The sequence below is a fragment of the Cebus imitator genome, unplaced genomic scaffold, assembly GCF_001604975.1.
Source record: "Cebus imitator isolate Cc_AM_T3 unplaced genomic scaffold, Cebus_imitator-1.0 Scaffold60, whole genome shotgun sequence".
Classification (NCBI taxonomy): domain Eukaryota; kingdom Metazoa; phylum Chordata; class Mammalia; order Primates; family Cebidae; genus Cebus; species Cebus imitator.
In genome coordinates, this window is record NW_016107375.1 from 6,709,586 (window position 1) to 6,727,146 (window position 17,561).

The 17,561-nt window shown below is 43.5% G+C and overlaps 1 protein-coding gene across 2 annotated transcripts in view; it reads right to left on the reverse strand.

Annotated features, from left to right (window-relative positions):
- SETBP1 (SET binding protein 1) overlaps positions 1-17,561 on the reverse strand; it is a 377,233-nt gene that overhangs the window by 98,457 nt on the left and 261,215 nt on the right. For both annotated transcript variants that reach the window (XM_017529721.2, XM_017529722.2), the window contains exon 4: positions 10,243-13,702. In XM_017529721.2, coding sequence (XP_017385210.1) covers positions 10,243-13,702 — 3,460 coding nt within the window. The remainder of the gene's footprint in view (positions 1-10,242; positions 13,703-17,561) is intronic.

Sequence of the window (17,561 nt, forward strand, 5' to 3'; positions counted from 1 at the left end):
AAAACAAAACAAAACAAAAAAAACCTATTTTTAGCAAAGACCACATTACCTATTAGCTAGTGCCTTATTCTGGGGTCCTCTATTTAACACACTGACAAGGGTTCTTCAGTGATAACGTGGAAGCTATGTTGCACTACTGGCCTGATCAAATGCTTAAGAAATATCGTGGGAAAACTGGTGGGGTGGGGGGATGCTGGGAAAATTCCAGGAAACCTGAGATCTTGCACTTTTTCTGAACAAAAATGGCTTGGTTACTTGGGGTTTTGAACTGCTTGTCTGTCAAGTGAAAAAGCAACACCTATCTGCAGAAGCCACTGGATTTTGAAGATCAAATGAAAGTGGGGAAATGCACTTTGAAAAGCCTAACACCCTGTTCAGATGTATGGGACAACTGTGATGTAGCCTCAGGGAAAGCTTTTTATCTCTGGGTCCTCAGATCCTCCATCAACAAAGTTAGGCCCACCTTTCTCCCCAGCTCCTGCACTGAGCAGTGTAGAAACCACAGTAGAGGCAGCTCTTGGGACCTGCCCGCTATACTCTGTCGACCAGCTTAATGCCTCCTTCTTGTTATCCAGCTGGTTCTGAATCTTTCTTGTAACAGGACAAATACCAATATGAACTTGCTTTTACAACATGCAGCTTATTTAACTGACAGTTATTTTACGGGTTTCTTTTTTTGTAGAGTGTGCTTTTATTTCTAGTCATTAAGTGCATGTACTCCCATTATTCTCGTTAATTGCTTTGGGCATATGTCTATATCCATCTCTTGTCTCCTGATGGTTGTATAAGGTCTTTGAGGATAGTTTCTTGGTACTTCATCACTCCATCAGCACCTAGCACCAAGCTCAAAACATTTCATACTCAGCACCCCTGAACATCACTGTTTTCTTCCCTTCCTCTGAGAGGCAGTTCAATACCCTCTTCACAGCAGCTGTGCCTCTTAAAAATCCATCCCGGGCCAGGCACGGTGGCTAATGCATGTAATCCCAGCATCTTGGGAAGCTGAGGCAGGCGGATCATGAGGTCAAGAGATTGAGACCATCCTGGTCAACATGATGAAACCCTGTCTCTACTAAAAATACAAATATTAGCTGGGTGTGTGGTGTGCACCTGTAGTCCCAGCTACTTGGGAGGCTGAGGCAGGAGAATTGCTTGAACCTGGGAGGTGGAGGTTGTGGTGAGCCGAGATGGCATTGCACCCCAGCTTGGGCAGCAAGAGCGAAACTCTGCCTCAAAAAAAAAAAAAAAAAAAATCCATCCCCACTCAACTGCTAACTTCCAACTAGCCAAGTGCCTTCCTGTATACCCCACATATCTTCACACCTGCAGTGGCAGCACTCACCATGCACGTGCACTCCAAGCTTCAGCCACAGACTTTGTCTTTCACTGTTATCCTTCCTGATCCTGGGTCCCCACAGCTCCCATTGTTGGCCATTGGGTTAGCATGGATTAAACTTGGTCTGCATTTATTTTCTGGTTGTTTTACGAATGCTAACTTAGTCTCTTTCCTGCTTTTTCTTTCCTTCTGGTCTCCCTAATTGTCCCTGGCACTGTGCTATATGTTGGGTGACCAAAGAACTCTCAATTATTTTTAGGAGTGCAAGCGTTTTATGCAACAGCATATATATTTTATTCCGCAAACTAGTAAACAGCTCTGTAAGACTGACAATTAGGCTTTCATCTATAATCCTTTGTACATGGCAAGTGTTCAGTCACAGGTCCATTTATTAGAACTTGTGATAACTTGTTCATTCTTCCATATAGTCACAGAGACACAGAACACACTCAAGGTACCACAGAAAGAAATTTTCAGATAGTCATCATGATGATCAAAAGTTATGTGCCTGTGTGTCTGTGAGGCAGGGAAGGGGCTGCTGACCTGAAATCTCTTCCCTCTTTTCAAATACCATAACCTTTACCTTTTCTCCAATGGCCTTTTTGGCCTTATACTATGTCATGTGGGATGACATAGCATAAGGGACGTTGTGTTTCTGTTCCCAGAATTGGAGAAACTTTGACTTAAGGCCTATTGAGGATGGAAGCATCACTTCTCATCACTGGCTGACTTCACAAACAGTCTTTTTAGAAGTTGGGGCACTGCTGGAACTACAGCAATGTTTTCATTTTCTGCACCTAAAGCCCCCATTCTCTCATCATTATTCATTAACTCCTTGTTATCCGGCCTAGGCACATAGCCCAGCAAGCTCCAAACATATGAGACATCAAAAACATAATGTTTAACATTTCTGTTGTCTTCAGCGTCAATAATACGTTCATGCATGTTTTCATTTGTTTTCATTCTCCATGAACTTGGCATCTGCTGATCACTTCTTTCTTCTTAAATTCATTCTCCAGCATTTCTGACATTCCTTCTCTGCATCCTTCCTGGTCCCCGCTTCCTCTGCCTCTCTGTTTAAAGTGGGTGGCAAGGTCATCTCTTCTACCCTCCTCTGTTCATTCCCTCTGACTCTCTCCTTGGTGAGTCTCTAGGTCTAGCTCTGCACAGCACTGGCAACTGAAGACGAAACCCCTCATCACTCTGGACACCAGCAGGGTTTCCTGTCTGATTTCTGGGATTCTGTTCATGTACTCCCACCCTCTCAGTGCCTGGAGGCAACGCACGAGAATCACCTTTGACTTTAGCTAGAGAAGGAAAGAGTTGAAATCAAGGATGGCTCTTTAAAAAGATATATTTTTTGCTTAAGCATTTTTGTAGGTAACGATGCTTTCATGATTAGTTATAATCTGGGGGTGGAAGGTGGAGGAGGAAGGGCAGGGTGGTGGGTACAACTCAAACAAGTGAGTGAATAATTACAACACAGCATGAAGAGTACAGACATGAGGTAAGTTTGCCCAATTGAGGTTAGGGAAAAGGAGTGGTCAAGGAAGAAAGATAAAGTATAACCTAGTCATTTTTATGACTTTCACTTGTTTAAAAAGTAGCTTCTGGCCAGGCACGGTGGCTCACAGCTATAATCCCAATGCTTTAGGAGGTGGAGGAGGGTAGATCACTTGAGCCCAGGAGTTCAAGACTAGCCTGGACAACAGAGTGAGACCCTGTCTCTACGAAATTAAAAATTAAAAAAAAAAAAAAATTAGCAGGGTATGACGGCATACACCTGTAGTCCTAGCTACTTGGTGGGGCTGAGGTGGAAGGATCCCTTCAGTCCAGAAGTTGGAGGTTTAGTGAGCTAGGATCCTGGGCAATGAAGACTCTGTAATAAATAATAAAATAAAATTTATAATAAAATAAAATAAAAAGTGGCTTGCTACTGCTCACTTAAGTAGAAGCCTCAGAGTATGGGAAGAAGACTCTAACCGCAACATTCTTTCCTCACTTTAATCTGACAATGTTCCCTAACTACAGATCCAAACCCCAATAAAAAGCACTATGGGCTGGTCGTGGTGGCTCATACCTGTAATCTCAGCACTTTAGGAGGCTGAGGCAGACAGATCACTTGAGGTCAGGAGTTCAAGACCAGCCTGGCCAATATGGTGAGACCCCCCTGCCCCATCTCTACTAAAAATACAAAAATTAGCTGGGTGTGCACCTAGAGTCCCAGTTACTTGGGAGGCTGAAGGAAGAGAATTGCTTGAACCCGGGAGGTGGAGGTTGCAGTGAGGGGAGATTGTACCACTGTATTCCAGCCTGGGTGACAGAGTGAGACTCTGTCTCAAAAAAACAAAAACAAAAAACTGCACTATGCATGTTTTCCCAAATATTTCTTGGGTGTTTCCGCCTATGTACCTTTGTTTGTTCCTGTGCTAGGTCATGCTTCCTACTCCATCTCCCATCCCTACCCATACTATCTCCACTCTCCAAAAGTGTCTTGGAGACCCGTCTCATGTGGTGACGGCTATGAAGAGTATTTCCAAATCCCATGGCCCCTCCCCAGCCGAGAACACAGAGGTGGCTCACAAGTCATTTGGACAGCCCTTGCTCTTTCTCGGTGGCTTTCTGATGACTCTTACAGCCAGCTTTATAACATGAGGAGGTGCTGCTGGTTTGTTTCTCTAAATTATAGGGGTCCTCCTGGATTGTAGCCTCTTTGAAGGCAAAAGCATTGAGTTACTCATCTTTGATTTCTTTCTGGGATTGCCACAAGCCTTGTACATACCAGGCACTAAATAAATCATTTAAAAATTTTGTCTTGTCCTTATCACTTCCACTTGAATTCAGTCAACTTGGATTAAGTGCTACATTGGCTCAAGCCTAGGCCACAATTTTAAAAGTATTCATCACTTGTTCTTTTATGAAGTGAAGAGATGGTTTTCTGGAGTTTCCTTCCAAAGGTGCCTAGCTTATCTCTGCCCAATGACAGGCCAGTCTTTCGAAGGCATGCTTCCCGATTTCTCCAGCCAAGAAAGGATCCGTATTTGAGCAAAGCCAAGTCTGTCAAAATTGTTAACTTCTCTGTACCCACACCTGAATCTGCATAATTTCCCAATCCCACAGAGGTATAAATAAAAACTTTCACCAGGACAGGGGAACGTTTGCCAACTGTGGGAAGATAAATGGCTTGGGGACTTCAAGTTCCAAAGGTAGAATTGCTCGATTTCTGATTTCAATGTAGCAAAAGAGATGCTATGAGTCTGTTATTTTTTTTGTTTCATTGCTAGAAAGTTATGGGTTATATCATTTAATTTGATTAATTCTTGGTTTCCAAAAGGAAACCTTAGGAGGAACCTTGGGACGCTCAATAAAATAAGTATGTGCAATTGTTAAGACAGGAAAGGAAAAAAAAATGACTTCCATCGGAGCCCACAAAGATCGTTTCTAGTCCCAAACATGGGTTCCCCAGAGATAGCCTGGAAACCAAATTATTGTCAAAGAGATGCTTACCTTTTACAACAGCTCACAGCAAAAGAGAACATATAGCTTAACATCTCTCCCATGACTCACCTTTCTGTTTTTTTCTCGTATTAATTCTCTCTCTCCCTTTCCCCGCCCCTCTCCCTGATATGAAGTTTCCCAGTCTGAGCTCTTCGCCCAATTAAATATGTATCATTAGACAAGATGAGTCACTTGACCTTCTTAAGCCTCAGTGTGCTCATCAGCAGAATGAGGTGTTTGTGCTACATTATTAAGATTCATTTAATTCTGAGTCTAAATACAAATCCAAGCGTGCTCTGTCTGTCCCCACAAAATTGTTCATATTCGTGTTCTAACCTATTTGTGTCTCAGATGGAGACTATGGTTTCAGCCTGTACAAGGAGCAAGCTCATTTGTTGGTGGGACTCAGTAATAGGAGTTCCACCTTTTGCAAAGGAGAAATCCAATGGCTAAGTGAAGTGGCTGGAGCTAAAGATGAATGGGGTGAGTCTCATAGATGAATATACAACCAGTGGTATTTGTTTTCAGACTTCATTGAATAACTAATTATTTGGTCAACATGGTCAATAACTGGGACATTTTCTCTGCAACTTCTGCCTGTACGTGTGTGTGTGGGGTATGTGTGTACATATTGAAATTCCATTGTATAAATTTGAGGCTTTTAGATTCCTAGACTATCAGATCTGATCAGAACTTTTGTTGTCATAGTCGCATGCTGGAAAACTGAAAGTCAAAAAACAGAAGAGGTCTTTTAGCTGGTTAGTGTGAGAGATAAGACTTGGACAGAGCTTCCTAATCTTATGTAAACTGCACGGTAGCCATTAGCTAATTAATCTTTCATGTCCTTCCACAAGAGGACTCAGAATTGGACTTGGATTAAGGTTAAAAAGACTATATTTCATCAGCTTCCCAGGTTTTACTCTCTTTATTCCTGGTCTTAATTTTCTCCTTCCATTAGTCCTCTTCTTCCTTTTATTCCATTTTAAGGAAATGATCCTCAAAGGTTTCTTTCATATAGTTTTCATGACATTTCATCCATGTGGTTAATTCCCTCATCTGGATGACTGCTTGGAGGAGGTTTTTGTATTATTTTTGGCTTGAGTATCCATATCCTGCCAGTGAGTGACAGCAGAGACTGCCTCCTCTAATTTCTACAGTGCTGATAAGGGCAAGATAGAAGCCACAAGGAGAGGTGGAGGGGACCAGGTACCAGGGTATCTAGCTACCCACATGGCAGGATTTGGATATCTGAGATGTGCGCTCAGAATCAGTTCTCAGCCTCCACTCATCATGAGGAAAGTACTTGACATTTGGGAACTTGGATGGCTACCTTTTTAACAATGGCATTAAACTAAGAGGTAACATGTAGATTCACACATCTCACTGTTTTTTTTAAAATTATCTGATAGGAGTTTGGACAGCAGTTGTCATGAGGTCTCAGTATCTGGCATAACTTTAGGACAAAGTATGCAAAGATTGTTTCCAAGTGGTCTGAAGAGAAAACGTCACTCATCACTCTCCCACCACCTTATGAAAACTTGGCTTTGAGGGCACATGGCATCGTTCTGACTACGCATTGTCATCCCCGGGCTATGCATTTGCTCTTCTGGCCCTCTGCTGCATGTTACTGTGCAAGAGATGGCAATGCCTGCCCACAGAGAGGCCCAAATAGAGGCCAATAAGGCTTATACCAATTCTGAGATTGCACCTTCCCACTGTTTATCCATTTTCTGGCCCCAGGCAAGCATTTTTATAAATGGACATTTAGCAGATGGTATGCATTTAGAAAACAAAAGAGCCACTGCATTCTGAAACCAAAAAAAGGAGGAGTAAAATACAGAAAAATGTTCAGGAGTCCATACTGCATCCTATTTCTAGGTGTATTGGAAGAGGGCTAACAAGACAATGCAGCCATCTGCTGGGCCAGGAAGACAAAGAATGAAAGATTTCCCAAGCAAGAAAAAGGAAATGGAGTATACAACTGCTGCTATTGCAAAATAGGGTCTCTAATTCCTCTCTCTGCAATGGTAATGACTCACATTTATATGGTGTCTTTTTCAGCTCTGATTTCAGGGAACACTCAAAACCTTCTCTTGACCCTGCTCCTAAGTCTGGTACTCAACAGGCTAAAGGATGACACCTATATTTATACCCTATCTATTTTAGAGAAGAATAGCTCATGTGAAATAGGACATTCAGATGCTAAGGAAATGAATCAAGTGTGAAGAAGGAAAAGGTGGAGGCAGAGAAGTTATAGAAAGTGCAGATGATTATTTCCAATCACGACCCTCAGTATCATCCACCTGAACACACACCTCCACACAGATAAAGTCACTAAAAGCTCTTAATGCATCTAGTAGGCTCAGCCTCATCTCATCTGCCTCCTGTCTTTTCATGGAACTTAGCACTCTTCAGTGTGTATCACATTAAGGTGAATGCTCTTCAGGGAGTCTTGACAAACTCTGACATTGGATTCTATGTGATGCTAAAGATATTTTTCTCTCATGCTTTGGGGGCACAGCAATGAAGGAAACATTGGAGATATAGGCAATGAGTGGCTAAGGCTTGGATGGGAGGGGGATAAGAGGGAATCTGGTCTGTCTCAGTAAGAAGCTCAATGAGATATGCAGGAACATCAGGCATAGCGCACAGAGATGCAGCAGCCACCAACAATTATGATTCATCAAAGTTCTGGGAAAAAATAAGCTCACAGAGGATAGAGATAGACACAAAGCAGTGGCAAAAATAACTCAGAGAGCTGGATGTTAGTAAGGACAGAGGTAGAAGCTCTGTTCATGGTGTGTCTCTAGGCTGATATTCAGAAAAGGTAAGGCCATACGGATTCCTTCTGCACTGGTCAGGAATTGAATAAAGGGATGTCTTCTTTCCTTAATCACTCTATTCTGTAATCATCACATAATCACTGTGCAAACACCTTAGGGAAGGGCATATGATCTGAGGATGAGTAAGATTCTGAAAGCACAGACATGACATAGAGGAGCACTGGACTGGGCACCAAGGGCTGTGTTCTAAATACAGCTTTCACTCGCTCAGTGACAGGCAGTCAAGCTTCAATGCAGCAGGCAAAGTTCTGGGCTTAGAATCAAGACCAATGGCTTTTTGAACCTAGAGAGTTCACTTGATCTCTTTGAGCCTCAGTATCCTGATCTGTAAATATAGGAATAAAAGTGCCAGTCTTATAAGATTGCAGGAAGGGCGTTACATAGAAACTTATGTGAAATGGCTTTCAAAATGGAGGCACACTATACACAAAAGGTCTGGTCCAACCACTTAAGTTACAGATGGGCAGACAGTACCTGAAAGAAGTGGAATCCCATGCCTAAGACCACACAGAGAATTAGTAACAGAGTTGGGCCTTGTATTCAGTTCTTCAGGTGGAATCCAGTTCTCTTTCATGACATTGTCATGATACCTATTTCTCCCCACCTCAAGTGTCTGGCTGAAGATCAGAGGAGAAGATGGGACAGGGATAAGGAAGAGTTTTAATGAAGGGATGAGCGTTATATAAATGCAAACACATGAAAAGCAATACAACTAGAGTGCGGGCACACAGCGACTGGATGTGAGCCCCAGCTGGGAAACTTTATGAAGTCAACCAGCACTCAGCAATACAGCATGGCCACAGACAAATCCTGGTAAAATTGCTGAGAAACCTAGCTTGCAACAACATCTGGTTTTAGCTTCTTGAGATTTTGCTCTTTGGGTCTGTTAAGTTAGGATTTTTGCTTGTAAGTTCTTAACAATAACCCCTCACCATTAATTTCTAGCTAAATAAGGCTCATACAATTACAAAAATAACATCTTCTGTCCACAGCTAGTGTAGGTCCCATGACCAGTTTCATCACGCTGAAAGACATCAACAGTGTTTTTCACATGTTATGCAAGATCCTGTCCAGGTGGGCTTAGTCTGCTCTCTGCATAAAACCAAGCACCTTCCACAAAGTCTGATGATGAGAAATGATGAAGCCCAGATGATCACGTCCACTTTGGGCAGACACAAAGTGTAGGTCATTCATTACCTTGAGCAAATGCAGGAGATGTGACTCTGCTAATTGGTCTCTTCATTAACCAAGGAGAACATCTACCACTACAACTCACAAGCTAGTGGTAATATGGGGCGATCTTTAAGTGGTTTCTACCTCATAATCATATTTCTTTCTGAAATCTGCTGGCCTAGAAAATGTCTCTAATTCTTCATGAATAGACTATTCCTGCCTTCAAGAAATATGGGCTTTCTGGGAAGGGAGAGGAGAAGTGAGTGGTACACATCATACACAGAAGTGAAATCTTACACGAAACCTTAAACACATGGATGATTGGTTTTTTAAAGCCTGGCTTTAGTTGGAGGGTTTTATATTATTTGGGGGCAGAGGGAACACAATAATTTTTCTTTTTTTTAGCTTCTGCAACTCCTAGGTAAGAAGTTTCTACTATTTTCCTAATAAATAACTGTTCTAGTCTTCTATACGGGTCTTACCATATGTGCTGTAAGGCCAGGGTCAAAGGGATACTTTTGCAGAAATGTGAGGCCCTAAAAGTGGGGCAGAATTTGTGTAGTTGGGGAGGTTGGCAAGGAAATTATGCCAGCAACTGACAAGGAATAGGGTCTTTCTAGTAGCAACCAACATTTCGGTTTAAATTAGTAAGAAAAATCCCTTTCTAGTGGGCATGCAGAGAGACACAGTTATAAGGTCTCCTGGAAGCAGGAGGCACACACCATCTTCCAGCCTGCCTCCTTCCACTTAGTGTGCAAAAATGACAAGTATCTGAATGTAGTCAAGTCTTCATTTTAGGGGCCTGCCCAGGGCAGCTTATCAAATGCCCATGGCAAAAATGGAAACAATCTGGCCCAGGGCTGTGGTTACCTGATCAGTTAAGCTTCAGGATTCACTGGCTGTCAGCTTCTAATGGCTCTGCAGTGGACTTATCACATAAGATGTGTGGCTTCTGGAGGTGGCATGCCAGATAAACAAGCTAGTCTTTTCCTTCCAGGCTTGGCATTCTTGGATCTTACTGGTATTTCTAATAAGTTTTAGAGGCTGTATCCAAACAGTAAACTGTACCATTAGATCAGATGAGGACCCAAGAACAGCCTCTTTAATACAAAACATAACTGTACTGTGTACGACTGTAGCCTAGGCAGGTATTAGGGTTATGGCTTCACAGTTTCTCAAACAATGGCTCCTGGAAAGAGGAAAGATAGTAGATACCAAGTAAACATTCTATAAAATGTGCAGCAAACTCAAATGTGCAAGGAGATCCATTTTAATTTGATTCTCACCACTTTGCAAGCTAGTGACTACAACGTGCCACAGATGTGTCTAAGGTGCAAAGCCCAGCAATTAAATAATTAGACAGTCCAAATCTGAATAAAAAGTTAGCCTTACCTGGAGACATGGAGGAGTCATAAGAACTTCTCTCCTTGCGGTTCATCTTGAAAGCTTGGATGTCCTTTTCCCTGTACGTTCCAAAGCCTTCATAGCTCCTCCTTTTATTCCCACTCACATCACTGTCCCACTTGTCATTAGAAGGGTTCATTTCACTGAACACGTCCAGGTTCTCCGATCTCGTGCTGCCACCATCCCCGCCACTGCCAGAGTATCTTTTTGTGCATGAGTCCACAGGCTCACTGCTCAAGTCTCCTTTTTCCTTGGCCTGTGTCCAATGCTGGGCATCAGAAAGTGACAGTGTAGACAGGGTGTCCACCTCAAAGTTGTTCTTAGAAGCTTTGTGGCTGGCTTCACTGTGCTGGTGCTTCTGTTTCTCCTTATGCTTGTTCTTCTCACTCACCAGCGGGAGCTCTTTGTCTGCGCTACTCAGCCGCTCGCTCAGGATGTGGCTGGAGAAGCCTGTGGCTTTGCCTGCAAAGAGACCGCTCAGGTTGTCGTGGGTCCCTAGGAGCCGGTCTTCCTTGTGCTTATGCTTGTGTTTGTGTTTCCTCTTATGGAGCCGACCGCTGGACAGACTGGTGCTGCCAACCTTGGGAGGGTTCAGAGAAGGCTGCATGTCACCGAGGCCCATGCTAACAGGTCCCTGCAGGTGTACTCCATGCTTAGCTTTATGCTTAGCAGCACCGGACATCTTTATGTGGGAGTTTGTGTGGAACTGAGGTGGTGGCACTGTTGGCCTCATGAATGGGGAGGCTGCTCCAAGCGTGTGCGATAGGTACAAAGGAGCTGGGTACTGACCGTAATAACCAAGGTTCATCATAGGCATTGATGTGTAAGGCATTCCATAGGGTGCATAGTAACTTCCACTGGGAATAGGGTAGCTGAACCCTTGTAAAAAAGGCACCTTTGTCATGGTGTCATTGGTTTTTGCAGGCCTACCACGCTTCTTCTTTGACTTCAAGTCTGAAGTCCTACGAAGATAGAGCAACGGGTCATACTGGATATATGGCACTGGGTAATAGTGATCAAAATTAATACGAAAAATGCTGGGATATGGATTCTCGTGGTAGAAGGTGTAACTCCGGTGGGAGATTCTGAACACTTGGAACTTGGTGATGAGCTCCTCCAGGTCTGCCAGAAACTGGAGGTCATCACGGTTTTGCAGGCTTTTCCGTTTCCTCTTGTGCTTTGGCTTCTTGAGGCTTTCGTGGGCCAGAAAGTTGTCCACAATGAGATGCTTCTGCCGGTGGCCATGCCGGTTCTTTGTGCTGGTGTCTGACGGAATGGCCTCCGGGTTGTCCAGGGAGCAGAAGTCAAAAGAGTACCGCCTTCGGGATTCTGAACTCTTCTCCGCTTGGTCAGAAGTGCTATTGTTGTCTGTCCCAATGCCGCTGTCGCTGGGGATCGTCTCCTCACTGTGGGACTCGCTCACAGGGGACAGCGTGATTTCCTTTAGGGAGCCAATCTCGCACAGGTGTGAAGGAGAGTTGGCCATCAGTCTGGGTGGAGACAGCTTCCAGGTTCCACTGTGTATTCCCTTTTGGGTTTTGGTTGGAAGAGCACTGATGGGCTGGAGATTTGGCATAGTTTTCAACTCTGAAAAATTGGTTTCAGTGCTGGCAGGGCTCAGGTTGCCATTTGACCCACCTAACTGTGTTGAAAGTGGGTGCATAGCTGCTGGTGAAGATGCCACAAGGGACTGAAAGTTGGAAGGCACGGCTGGAACATCCGGCTGGCTAGAAACAGGCCTGGGGTGCTTGATGGCTGTTTTGGGTTCTTCTGATGGGGGTGGCAGCTCTGCTCTTGGCTTCCTGCCCCGCTTCTTGCCAATGTAGATGGTTCCCCTCTTGCTGACATTAATCTGCTTGCCCAGTTTGCTTTCAATGGCTGCTGCCCCAGGGCTGGTCTCTGGGGGAGCTTTTGCCTTCAGAGCAACGCTGCTGGAACAGGACAAGATCTGGTTCAAGATGTTTTTCCTCTTTAGTGTCTTCATCTTATTGATAGTTTTGATGGTCTTCTTATCCAACACGCCGAGCTTTCCAACTTTCTTGTGAAATTTCATCTCACTCATGGGTTTGTCCTCTCCTGGCACTAGCTGGGCCAACTTCGCTAGATTGCGTCGTCGCTTTCTTTTCTTAGTGCCAGGAAACTCTCGGCTGATGGGACTGACGGGGCTGGTGGAAGTACCCTCATGAATCGTCTCAACTGTGAGCAAAGGCTGCTTCTTTGGTCGTCCCCGTTTCTTTTTGACTGGAGTGATCACAGTAAGACTGTCTGTGTTGGTGTACAGAGGGCTGGATGGGGTGATGGGATATGCAGATGGGGGCTCCAGCATCAGTTTATCAGAGGTGGCCATAACTGCCTCTCGAAGCATGCTGCTGGGTTTCGGTTTGCTGCAAGTCCACCTTCGTTTTGCAGCAAATTTTGGATGTTGGATTTCCGGCAGCTTTCTTGGTGGAGAGTGATCTGTGCATGTTGGAGATGTCATGACCATGGGCGGCTTCCGCGGCTTAGACACACCTCCTGGGATAACTTTCTCGGCATTTCCACCAGTTTCAAGGCCAACTGAGGGGGGCTCATTCTCTATCATTTTACCCAACTTAGGGACACGGGGATCCTTCTTATTCCCCTCAGAGCTGGAAAGTATCCTGTTAACTACTTCACTGCTCATAGTGAGTCCAGAAGCCAGGGCTTTCTCTGGGATGATCTTTTCCACCACCGCTTTAATGGACTGTCTCTTTTTCCTCTTATGGTTGGTTGGATCCAGAGAGGGTGCCTTGATGGGGATAGTAATCCGGACATGACTTGGGTCATTTTCAGGATTACTGGCAGAACTCACGTTCTGCCTGGCTGGTGATGCCTCTTGGGCACTATCTGCAGAATAACTTTCCCTTTTCCCTTCTGTATTATCGAATGCTTTCTGGGCATTCTTGACCCAATCCAGGTCTGAGTTTGGTATGGTCTGACTTATCACATCTTTTTTACTGGACTTTTTCTTGCTGCTCACAGTAGGTGGTTCTGGGGGCTCCTTTGTACCTCCTCCATCTTGATCCACCAAGGGCTGAAGCCCATTGCACTCAGCAGAGCTGCTGGGTGGGGCTGGTGAGCTGTGGCTGCTTGGGGATGGAGCCACGCCTCCCAAGAGCAGATCTTTGTTACTGTTAGACAACTGACTCCACGTGTTCCCTGCACTGCCTTTCTTACCCTGGGCCTTTGCAAAGGAAGCCACGGGCTCAAGAGCTGGGATCTTGCTGGTGCTTGCAGTTTCTCTGCCAGACTCTGGACTGATGAAGCAATTCTGAGTGACAGGTCCGCTGTCAGAGTTGGTGGACCAGTCCATGTGGTTCTGGCTGCTGTTTTTTTGCTGGTGCTTTGGTTTTAAGGTGTCACCGGTGAAGTCCTGTGGGAGGCCTGTGTCATAATGGAGAGCTGAATGTTTCTGGGGCCTCTCGTAAGCCTAGGGGTGAGTGGAGTGAAAAGGTAGAGAGAGAGAGAAACAAAGATGAGCATGTTGAAGCTACTTAATATTTAACATCAAAAGTCTGAAAGTTGGAAATGAATACCTACATGAAGAGCCACCTTTATTGTTAGAATGTTTTACAGAGGTTTTCTCAATCGAGTGGTAAAGATATATTGCACTGGTTTTGAACATCAGTAAGCATGCTTTAATTGTTGTCTTTTTTCCCAGAGTAACAGGAATCTTGACCTACCTTGGTTTAGTGCAATCTTTAGAGAGAGGAAGGAGGGGCCCTAAAGGTCACTTAGCCCAATGCCTTTTTACATTTTTACAACTGCAGAAGCTGAGACCTGAACAATGGAGAGTCCTGCCAAAGTGGGCAAATCCCAGGAGAGAATCGGAACTTCTGGACTTCCTGTGTTCTTTCACCTAACTCTGGCAGCCTCTTATTTCTGTCCCTGTTTCTCTTCAAATGTATGTTTTTCCTCGCTTCCTCCTGTTCCAGTTCACTTGAGCTTGTACTTAGTCTTAGAGTTCAACATCTCCGTACAAGTAGCTCATAAGGAACCATGAGCTAAAACCAGCCCAGGTTGAGGAATTAAGGGGAGAAGTATGACTCCTGCATGGGAGAAAGTGGACCAATCAAGAGCATAGAGAAGAAATGGGGGAAGAAAAGAAACATAAAAGAATTTTCCTAAGCCTTCAAATCCTTGTGGACTCTAGGAGTGTTGCTGTGTTTAGGGGTTAGCATGCAAAGGAATCTTTAAACTTATATTATGCACTTATTGCTTTCTTGAGGAAACTCTTAGATAGTCTCAAAGGAAACCTTGAGACTGCTAGACAAATGTGTCAGGAAAAAAAAAAATCAGTCATTCAGGATGACTCCTCTGAACTTTGTCAACTGTGTTTCCCCTACATTGATTCTAAAGGAATGTCTCCAGCATCTTCCTTAGGACTGACTCTCTCCAGCTAAAATTAAAAGCTGAACCTGGTGCTGGAGGCATAACTTAATCAGTGTCTACAAAACCACAATGGGAATGGATAGTGAATACATTGTTTGGCGATATTAAAGCTATTTTTAATAAAAATATTCTTTCACTGTTCCAGATGGATTTTAAGCCATGCTACTAGTACAAAGAAGCATTTCTTAAGGTTTATTATAAGCCCAATTTATAGAGTAGTAAACTTACAGGATATATTAGCCTAAGAACTATTAAAGAAGCGACAATATTTGTAAATTGCTTTGAATAATAACCCCTCCAAGAAGTATATGATAATTGTCTTCATGAATGTAGTAAATTTTGGCTGGTAATTATCTATCTATCTTTTTGTATCTCACTTTATCTCTATTTATTTTTCATTGAAGTTATAGAACTTATGCTATAGGAAAACATGTCTTATAGCCCCTGCTAAGAGTCAAATCACAGATGGCATACAGCATTACAGGGACAATTCAAGGGAGTCATGCAACTAGGATTTCCTTCACACTAGTTTCTGGAATCCCTAGGGTTATTTCCTGCCTCCCTGATTTTGTGAAATCCTGTTTATACTTACAGTATTTTCTAAGTATCATGAGATAGTTTCCTCAAGTGAAGCCTGTAAATACCCAGGGGAAAATTAAGAAAATAATTTATTTAATTTTTTTATTCATCTTGCAACTTACAGTAGAAACACCACCATCATCAACATATAGAGAATTAATCCTACCCCTTGAGGGTGTTTACTAGCATTACTGCTGTGGACATAAGCTGCTATTCCATTCTCAACAAAAACATAGAAATCTTATTTGTAGCATAAAATATTAAGCACCACTTACTTATCTTTTATGAATCGGGGCATTGCTAGTTTCTATTTATGCTTGGGACATTAGCTGGCACTCTGTGTTTACTCACAGTATCACAAGTCTAGAGGAGCTCATGGTGGGTAAGTTTTTTGTTCCTTAGGATATCAGTGTATGATGAGTCATACTGGGGCATCTTGAGGGTTAGTAGGAGTGATTATTAAAAATAATAGTGACACAAAAGGTGTAACTGTTTTGGACCTGGGTAAAACAAGACTTGCAGTAGCCTTCTTTCTTCCCACCTCTACCTCCACTACTTTTCTAGTTCTGGAAACCAAAGTCCACGGAGAGGCTCCATGGTGATGCCAGGCCAGGATTTTGGGCCCTAACTCCTACCATTTTTTCCCTCTGTTGTTCCATTATCTTATTCTTGGTACCCACCAGAGTCCCTAATTAGTGTTTTCCTCATGTTTTGGCTTCAGCTCAATCCTAGGGAGACTCACCTGCCTTACAGAAATACCCCTAGTATAAGTTTTCATAAAACCATGTAACTTATCTTTATGGTACCTACCATAGTTTTAGTTTTACATTTGATTTGTCTGCTAATTGAATTAAATGCCTATCTCACCTTTTTGCCTGTACACACCATCACAGAGGTACAGGAAGAGTACTTGGCACACAGTAGGCACTCCACAAACGTATACTGATTGAATGAAGAAACATACATTTTACTACAAGTATCTCGTTTTGTCAATAGTGAGATAAATGATCCATATATTGCAACATGTCTGCAAACACAGTCGCTGCCTTAAGCCTAATTTCTTATTCTCTGTATATCTCCTATATGTGCCACTGCCTCCCATAAACACATCTATCACAGTCTTTATACTGCTAGGTGGCATTTATTTGTGTACTTTTCTGTCTCCTTTTCCTAGACTATAAGTACTTTGAGGTCAGAGACTTATCATCTTATCCCCAAGGCCTACTACAAAGCCAAGTACCCAGAAAGCTCTCAATAAATGCTTGTTAAATAAATAGATAAATGGACGAGGTGCCTATTACCACAGCAAAATATACAGCTGCACACAAAAGACAATACGCCACTAATCTGTCATTTGATGATGGCTCCTAATGAAACTGGAACACTGAAATGCATTAAGTGCTAAACAAGAAATCCTTCCCAAATACTTAAGGACGAAAGGAGCTTATAAGGTAACTCCCCTTCAATGCAATTTTTACTGTTAGTTTTTTCCCCGTCTCCTAATTGTTTCAATTTTCAATTAACTCTGCCTTTGGAGAAGGCCATGAGACTGTCAGAAGGGTAGATTTCACCCTGGCAGTTGAAAGGTGGGGGCCTGCTCACTTACACCCAGGGCAGACCAGCTGAGAGTAATGCAGTTAAGCATGCCCGGTCCCTAGTGCTTCCCTGGACCACTGCCTGATCGCATTGTTCCTACCATTTCAGCTGCAATCTGCCCTGCTGGGAGTGCTCAGCAATCAAAGTGCGGGGTGGACAAAAGGGATGCACAACAAAGGATCAGGGGTAACGGGGGGATTGGTGCTTTAAGCTCTTCACTCAGCTGGGCTGCAGAGAAGGGGCAGGGAGGACCCAGAAGGAGTGCTTTTTAAGAGGTCCAGAGAACAAGGCCTCCTCCAGCCTTAGCTGATGGCTATATCCCATTGCAATGCGCTTCATCTGTCAGCCATGACATATTATATACACAATAGTGAGGCTGTCAGTTCCAATATGTCGTTTGCTAAGAATTGAGCACTTACTCCATCCAGACAGAGATGGACAAGGCAAGCCGCAAGACGAGGGAAGCACACACCACAGCCTCTCCCGCCCATCCTAGTGGTTCGGGGAGATGATAAATTATTGGGCTCTCTGACTCAGGTCTTTATTAAAGACTCCTTTTGTCTTTAAGTATTTGTGAAAGATTTCTTGTTTAATACTTAATGCATTTCAGTGTTCCAGTTTCATTAGGAACCATCATCAAATGACAGGAGATGCAGCACATCTCCTTTTTCTCTTTAAGATTGAGGGTTTGGGGGTTTATTTTTGTCTTTTTGATAAGACCT